At 42.4% G+C, this 8,734-nt stretch overlaps 2 protein-coding genes across 2 annotated transcripts in view; both read left to right on the top strand.

Moving 5' to 3' along the window:
* The first annotated feature begins 202 nt into the window (after positions 1–202).
* tlr9 (toll-like receptor 9) lies at positions 203–5,186 on the top strand. Its single transcript, XM_034536585.1, has 3 exons — positions 203–293; positions 555–3,521; positions 3,628–5,186. The coding sequence occupies exons 1-3, from the start codon at positions 291–293 to the stop codon at positions 3,832–3,834; spliced, it is 3,177 nt and encodes a 1,058-aa protein (XP_034392476.1). The 5' UTR covers positions 203–290; the 3' UTR covers positions 3,835–5,186.
* A 237-nt stretch (positions 5,187–5,423) lies between these two features.
* Positions 5,424–8,734, top strand: part of LOC117733700 (ERC protein 2-like) — a 132,718-nt gene continuing 129,407 nt past the window's right edge. The window contains exons 1-2 of the mRNA XM_034537523.1: positions 5,424–5,534; positions 7,655–8,411. Coding sequence (XP_034393414.1) covers positions 5,467–5,534; positions 7,655–8,411 — 825 coding nt within the window. The 5' untranslated portion in view covers positions 5,424–5,466. The remainder of the gene's footprint in view (positions 5,535–7,654; positions 8,412–8,734) is intronic.

Below are 8,734 nucleotides of genomic sequence, written 5' to 3'. Positions count from 1 at the left end.
TCATCCAACTTTGTCCAACAATAGAAATGTTCTCTCTGTCCTTTCTTTGGTACTTCTCTACAGTCATTTTGACTGTGGTTGTTATACTGTTTATTAATAAAACATTTTAATCAGATGGCATACTTTCTGTACCTGATTCCCTACATGGATTTGATATAGGTCACATGATTTGCTTTGTGCTGTTTCACTTCTGCATTAATGTATCCAGTTTCTAGTCACTGCAGTGACACTTAGACACTTGGCTTTATCTTGCTCCCGATGTGATTGTTAAGATACATGCTATACCCGTCATGGTAAGTAAGATAACTTATTGTTCTACCATCAAAAATGTAATGCATTTCACTTTAACACAATTATATACCTCTATTGTTACATGTTATGGACAAACATGGCTTATTGGCAAGGCTTGAAAAAGCTAAGGGGTTTTATTTACAGTATATTGATTAAATATTTTTGAATATGCTTGATATTTCCTAAATTGAAATCGTCTGCTCAGACTGCATCTTCTAAAACATTGACAAACGACTGAAATTATTATTCTTATTTTTTTTCAGGCTATTTTCAAAAATGTCCTCATCCTTTGTCAGCTTCTTCCATTAGTGAGGACCATAAATACCATATTTTTCCCATGTGACACTGATTGGAATACCACCACAGTAGACTGCTCTGACAGACCACTCAAGTGTGTCCCCTTCATCAAGTCTACTACTGTGGTGTCCCTCAATTTAAGTCAGACTAAGATACATGAAGTGGGGCAGGATGCTTTGTCGGGGGTCCCAAACCTTCACACTCTGAAAATAATGGGGAATTGTCAACCAGACCGCCTGGAAGCTCTGGAGGACCGCTCATGCCAAATGGAGATCCACTATTATGCATTCAAGAGCCTATTGAAGCTTCAATGTCTGTATCTGTCAGGAAACAGCCTCACCTCTGTTCCCTGGTTACCTGAAAGCTTGAGGTTTCTTGACCTGCAGAATAATCGCATCATCAACATTGACAACCCTTTAAATACTCCACATCTCGAAGAGCTCCTCCTCACCAAGAACTGCTTTTATGCAAACCCTTGCAATCAGTCCTTAAGCATCAGCGAGAGGGTTTTCAGAGGGCTCCCAAAACTCAAAAACTTTACTTTAGGGTATAATAATTTCACAGCTGTCCCAAAAGGGCTGCCACCCTCACTGGAGAGTCTGGATTTAAGGGAGAATACAATCACAGAGGTCTTAGAAAGAGCATTTGCCAACCTGACTCTCCTTAGGTATTTGAATTTGGAGTGGAACTGCCAGCGATGTGACCATGCAGCCAGACCCTGCTTTCCTTGCCCACAAAATCTCCCTCTACGCCTAAACCCATACTCCTTCTATGCTAAGAACAGCTCCATCACCTTCCTCAGTTTGAGAGGAAACTCTCTGAAAACCTTGCCAGAGGGTCTTTTCTGGCCTTTGAAGAATTTAAAGGGATTGGATCTCTCTGACAACCTCCTGGCATATGTTATACGTAATGGCACCTTCTTTGCAGAGCTGAAGGGTCTCACTTGGATTAGCCTTATCTATAACTATGAACCACTGAAGACATTTCAGGAACTGATCCTCTCCCCACATATTGGCAATATGTCTGATCTGCAATGTCTTCTTCTGAGTGGTAACTTTTTCCACAAGCTTTCAAATGAGAGTCTTAATGTTGTGTCTAAACTACAAACTCTAACAAAACTAGAACTAAGAATGAACTTTATCAATACTTGTAACTTGACATCTCTGAAGCAGTTACCATTTCTGATCGATATTGACCTCTCCCAAAACATGCTTAATTTCAGTCCCTGCTGCTCGAGTTTCTCCTCTGAGATTGTGGAACAAGAAAGCTGTCAGAACCAGAAATTGTACACACAGAATTTTCCTGACCCAGCCCTTAGACTAATAGATCGAAAAGCCACATCTGGAAGTGATACCTGGGAATCCAACCATTCAAACAGGCTGGAATTGTTAGAGGACAATGTGTTCCAATCTCTATTAGACTTTAAACACATTTTCTGCCGTGGTAAACTGCTGTTTGACCTGTCTCAAAATGACATTCTGTCTATTAACAGAAAGGTGTTTTTGGGGATGGAAAATGCTGTTTGTTTAGACCTTTCCTTCAATTACATGAGCCAGGCATTAAAGAGTGGGCAATTTGAAAGCATGAAAAAATTAGTTGTTCTCATCTTGTCATACAATAGACTTGATTTTTACTATAAAGATGTTTTCAGTGAGCTTAAAACCACACTGAAAGTATTAGACGTCAGTAACAATGAATTTCACTTCAACATGAAGGGCATGGGTCATCGTTTGGAGTTCCTTCAACATTTGACAAACTTGGAAGTTTTAAGTCTGGCAAACAATGGCATTGGGATGCGAATAGATCAGAGGCTTATTAGCAGCTCTTTGAAGTACCTCTACTTCTATGGAAATCACCTTGACATTATGTGGGATTCTGAAAACAACAAATACACTAATTTCTTTCAAAACCTTACACACCTCACCTACCTTGACATCTCTAACAATGATCTGAGGTCAGTCTCCCCAGAAGTGCTGTGTAACCTCCCAGGAAGCATAGAGACTCTTAGCGTCAGCATCAATTTTCTGAACTATTTCCCGTGGCAAAACATCTCGGTACTCACCAATTTATGTCATTTGAATCTTAGTCAAAACTCCCTGTTGTATTTGCCTCATAAAGTCATAGAATTTGGAGTTAATTTTTCTCTTTTAGACCTAAGTCACAATCGCCTCAGTCAGATTCCTGAGGATTTCTTCAGTATGGCAAAATCCTTGCACTACCTGTATCTCAGCCACAATCAGATCAAAGTGTTGAACCACCAGTTTCTCCCTGCCCCCTTTAAAAATAGTAGTGCCCTCCAGAAACTCACCCTGCATGCCAATCCCTTTAAATGTGACTGTGATACATCTTGGTTTGCGGACTTCTTGCGTACAACTCCGGTACAGATTCCATATCTCACCACACATGTACACTGTGATTACCCAGAGTCCCAGCAGAGCAAGAGTGTACTCTCTATGGACCAGCGTTCCTGCCAGGACATATATGGTAGCTTAGCCTTCGTCGTCTGTTCCTTCTTTGCTGTGGCGTTCACTGTTCTGCCCCTACTGAAGCATCTCTATGGCTGGGATCTGTGGTATTGCTTACAGGTACTCTGGGCGGAACATAAAGGCTACTCCCAGCTTGCTGGTAGTGATTTGCATTATCACTACGACGCCTTTGTGGTGTTTGACACCCAGAACCAAGCTGTGAGGGATTGGGTCTACAATGAGTTAACTGTCAATCTGGAGAAATCAGGTCCCAGGAGGTTTGGGCTCTGTTTGGAGGAGAGGGACTGGATTCCTGGGCTTTCATGTATTGAAAATCTACATAATGCTGTCCACTGCAGTGTGAAGACAGTGTTTGTGCTGTCCAGTGGTGTCACTGGTGGTGAAACAGTGAATGGTGTGATCCGCCAGGCATTCTTCATGGTCCAGCAGCGGCTTCTGGACGAGAAGGTTAGTAAAATGTACTTTTTATTTCCATAAGCATCTTGTGGGTCAGAAATGTATCTCGTCTGAGTTGCATTAAACACTAAATTATCTCTGATTTCATCCAAATAAGGTGGATGTAGCCATGCTGGTTCTGTTGGATGAGACGTTTCCCAAACTGAAGTACCTTCAGCTGAGAAAACGGTTGTGCAAAAAGTCTGTGTTGTCCTGGCCGAGAAACCCAAGGTCTCAACCCCTTTTCTGGAACCGAATGCGAATGTCGTTGTCCTCAGATAACCTGAAATTCTATGACAACAATATGAGTGAAAGTTTTATATGACTTCCTTGCTAATAGAGAGCACTTTGGTGAAAAAAGCCCTCGTTAAGAATCTCTCCATTGCATTTTTACCCTTTTTAATTGTGTTGCATATGTAATTATACTAGGTTGATGTTTTTAATATGTAACTATATATTGCTTTAGATTAAAGGTCATATATATGGGATTCAGAGCATTAACAAAGTGCAAACAACTCTTTGTAATGTAATGATATAGTGGAATTGTGGCTACTTGTGCAGAGAATGAAGTCCCTCTCCTTCTTTGTGTGTTGTAATCTGAGGTTCTCTGTGCTTTGTTAACATAGCCGGGCGGCCGCAGGGCATTTTAGCACATTTGCGTCTCTGTTGTGCTCCACCGTTAGCTGCAGTTACCACCGTTAGCTGCAATTAGCACCGTTAGCTGCTACCTGCCGGCGGAGCATCACCATGTAGAGGCAGCAGATAGGCTCTGAATTACGTATTGAGTACCTTTTTTAAAAAGTAACCACTCTTCCATGTGCTGTAAATATTTTACTTTGTATGTTCTGTTTTATATTACAAAATATGATGTTGATTCTTTTAATGTCTTCAGAGAGCTCGGGCTAGGTAGAGAAATGTTGCTATTGTTGGCTGCAAATGTACATTGTATTTAGGCATTAATATTGGAAAATACATTTGACTTGATTTTCCTAGGGTACTTCTATTTCAAGTATTACAAAAAAGTAATGCGTTTGTTTGACAAACACCCCCACCCGCAATCTCAAAATGTCACTTCTCTTTTGTTTGATATTTAAGAGGAAACAAAACTGATAATCATTCCATACAGGTCACAGATTATCTACAGCTGCGTCTTTTGCTACACTCACTCATTTCTCATGACATTTAAATTGTGACACATCTGGCTACACCAATTTTCAGGGCAAAGAAGTTTTACAAAAAGAATACTGCAAACTCCTGACCAAAATAAAAATCTGTTATAAATGACAGATGTACATTGAAAACAAAAACATGCTTTTGCACGGCCCATCTATTTACTAACTACGTGTGGGCTGAGATTTGTTTAATTTTTTGACCTGGGAATTCCATCTGACAAAACACTATCACAATTCTGAGAGTGAAACTCAAGAGTTATTCTTGCTCATTTCCTGGGTGAGTTATATTAAGTGAATGATCAGCTGCAGTCTCCTAACTTTCTCAAAGAGCAATCGAAGTTGCTCAAGGTGCACAGTTTACAGATTATTACAGTTTGGGGCTAAATCCAATGGTGGTGTAATTTTATGTAATTTCCTATGTATCAGCTTTTCATAGCAGTTATTAAACTTGCCTTATGGCTTTAAATGTGGCTACTGGTGTCTGTAAGGGTCTGGCATGTGTGGCCTGGTGTGTAATACTTAATAAAAACAATTATTTAATTGAATTTACTTGGCACACTATATTATTTTTTATTTTCAAATGTTGACTCGTGGAGATGAGATCTCCAAGTCCCAAGCCCAACTGACGCTCATGTAGGTGCAGCCTATGAACAAAAAGAAAACCCTCCCATTGATGCTGTTCGTGCTGCCCCACCACGCCGGTCGCGCACGCGCCAGCTTGGGAGTGCGCGCCCACGCGGACCCGATGGCAGGACAGGTCATGAGACAGCTGAGCGGATGAAATCATGGAGCCTGCGCCGAGGTCGGACAAGGTACGATTGGGACTTCATGGTGATGGAGACTTGTCGGCCCGGTAAGCTAGCGCACACGTTGCGTACACACCTGGACTTCGTGTCATCATTTGACAACATTATGAAAAAAAAGAAACCGCATTCAATTTGTATGGCAGATTAATTATTATGTAAGGTACTAGCTCGAAGTCATGTAGCCGTGTGCATATGAGCGAGAAACTAATCCTTCATGCCGCGGTCGTAGTAGAGTTGTTCGGGCATCTGTGTCCAGGCTGCGTAGTCGCATGCACAACGCCCGTGCCACTCGAGATAATGAAGACTCCTTGATGGATTGTCCCTCAGGTTGGCTGGCCGCTTTTTGAGCTGAGGGAGGCACACATAATAATGTACATGAACGAGTTACGCTATTACACTTTGGGTGGTGACTCGAGTTTTCTCTCCGCGGCAACAGCTGGCCCCCAACTCACAAGTAAGTGCAGAGGCTTGAGGCGGAGTGAGACGTTTACTACTTTGTTTCACCACTTTTGGCATGTATTTTCTTTTTATTTGAATCAGTCGTGTTTGTCTTTTGCCAGTATGGGTTGAAGAGGAGTTACACAGCTGCGTAAACTTGGCGCGTTCCCTTCGAAACTGAGCGAGACCTCCATCTTAATGCAAATTATATCTATTAGCAACGCTTCAACAAGCCAACCATGTTTGCAGTTTCCTTGTTTTAAAGAGTTTACCCGTTCATCTTTGTGATTGTATTTTAATCCTCATTATTTGTTTTATTTTGATCAATTGCACCATTTGTGTGCCGAAATTAAACGCAGACTTGATGGTTCCATTGCTGCACATAATTCTACATCAAACATTGATGGATAAGGGATTGACAGCTATGTTATGACTGACAAGTAGATTGAACCAATCTCTCGGTTGCATCGTGACTCAAAGCACCCAATCCTCTTGGATTAGAGGAGGGATTATGATTTGGATTTGCCTCTGCTTTACGGACAGTGCCCAATATCTGGTCCCTCCATGGACTGCGTTGTGCTTACTTTGATTTCCTGGGAATATGTTCTACCTATTGTATTAATGTATAGATTTCTTTTGTCCTTTTTTTGTCGAACCCTACGGTATTCTATGGTAGGTATAAAGACAGACAATGAACTTTGCAAGTACTTATAAGAGATGGCAGATAATGCTGGTTGTCCAATTCCCTCTCCAGTCTGCATTGGCCATAGCTCAGGTTCCCTCAGACCTGAGCAGACATTACAATCCACGTGCTTCATGATGGTAGATTAAGTGCTGTCCTTGGTGCTGAAATGGACAAGTTGGTCCCTCACTCTGTTTTCATTCCTTTCACCATCTACTGTTTTAACTGTGGCTTGCAAGGTGTTTTGTATATAATGAGTGAGACACCAGTAGTATGCTTCACCAGTAATCTAGAGTGTGGAACTTAAACATACATTGTGGTACTGTCTGCCTATCCCTAACATCATAGAGGATTACATAGTACTGTAGTAATAGTCAATTTGTCCCCGACACTACTGTGGACCCACAGTCACAAGCTCTGGCCACACCTGATTAGCTAAAGCAGACGTTTTTAGTGAATCAAGACCTGGTGCCTTTCAGCTAAATATTGGCCAAACCTGTGTGCAGAAAGAGGGGAAAAGGGTCTTAATTATTTGGTTCATGGAACCTTGTAGAGCTGTGAAGCGAATACAAAATAAAATGATTCCAGCCCTATGAACCATATCGTGATGCTGCTTGTGATATACTTTTGTATGTGATTGGTGGTAGCTTTCTCTCAATATTTGTCATTCCTTTACCTGTTTAGAATCCATGATGTCCTGCACTGTAGCTGAAACCACAAGACCTCTGGCCTTTTTGTCTGCGAGCCCTCTAGCCAACAGTCACTGCCATTTTCTTCTAATAGGACTAAATGAGACTCAGCCTCAAGCCCTAAATGATCAAGAATGGACAGGTGAAACTTAAAGGCCGAGAGGTGGCCTTTATTCTAAACCTTATATATAGATATGAAAATATTCCCAACTTGAACAGTCTCTTCTCAAAGGTCCATTTTTGCCCTATAAAAAATGCCTTTAAACATTAGAGCCAAGCCCGCGCACAGCAAGCTGTTGGCTGGCCCAAAGAGTAGTGGGCCCACTGATGGCAGCACATCTCATTCACGCTTTTCCAGATCCCCCAAACAGGGGAAAGGCAAACAGGCTGTAAGTTCAGCACCAGGCTCCCGCTCGGGGCTAGAACCAGGCTCTGTGTCAGGGAGTGGGCCTGCACCAGCGCCTAAATTGTCTGGAGGTCAAGTGTCGGTGTCAAGGCCAGGTTCAAAGCTCAAACCTGGCACAGCAGCAGACAAAGGAGCAACCCGTGGTTCAGCGACAGCTCCAGGGGGTAAAACCCTGTCTATGGAGAACATCCAGTCTTTGAGTGCTGCCTATGCAACTTCAGGCACCATGTACCCCTCTGAGCGAGATTCTTTGGAACCCTCTGGAGGGTATCCCAAAGGCACCATGACTTTGGGCAGGAGCACCAGCCGTTCCTCCTACACTAACCAAACAGCCATGGGCAGCACCCCAAACATCACCTCCTCTGGCCTACATCACCCTTCAGACCCCTACGGAGACCAAACCTTGCATCCTGCAAGGACTTCCAGTCTGCGGCGCCAGTCTGGGAGACATCCGCAGGCACCTGATTTGGCTGGACGGGGAGAAGTTTCCTCATTTGATCTCCAGTCTCAGCTGAGGGAGCTGCAGAGGGAGAATGACAACCTGAGGAGAGAACTGGATGGAGAGAGGGATGGAAGGACGGGTCCAAGCATGAACAATGTCAACTTCTGGAGCCCAGATGTGAAAAGAGACAAGGGGGTTAGGCGGGAGGAGGGGGTGAGGACCTCGGTTTTGAAGGAGCAGTACAGGACTAATCAAGACGATTCGCAGGTGAGAAAAATTACAAATTTAAATTTGTTTAAACAAATGAAGAGTACATTCTAAAATGGCTGTGCGCAAAACAAAAGCAATTTCATCCGTACACCTTTTTAGTGTATTGAATGCTCAATTTTAGTATTCAACAGTCAGTCATTTTAACACCAGGAGATCAAATTCTTCAAATGGTGCGAATCTCATTTTGAAACCAAAAAACAAAATGTGTCTGCTCACATATTACATTCAGACAAATTTGTTGACTTGCCCATGTCTTTTGTACATCATATCTCTCACATCATAGCTTGTTGTTCCTGTCTTCAAGGCTGCTTAGAAAGGCT

The sequence above is a fragment of the Cyclopterus lumpus genome, chromosome 7 (assembly GCF_009769545.1).
Source record: "Cyclopterus lumpus isolate fCycLum1 chromosome 7, fCycLum1.pri, whole genome shotgun sequence".
Taxonomy (NCBI): domain Eukaryota; kingdom Metazoa; phylum Chordata; class Actinopteri; order Perciformes; family Cyclopteridae; genus Cyclopterus; species Cyclopterus lumpus.
Note: the sequence above shows the minus strand (reverse complement) of the source record. Positions and strands in the feature narration are given on the sequence as shown.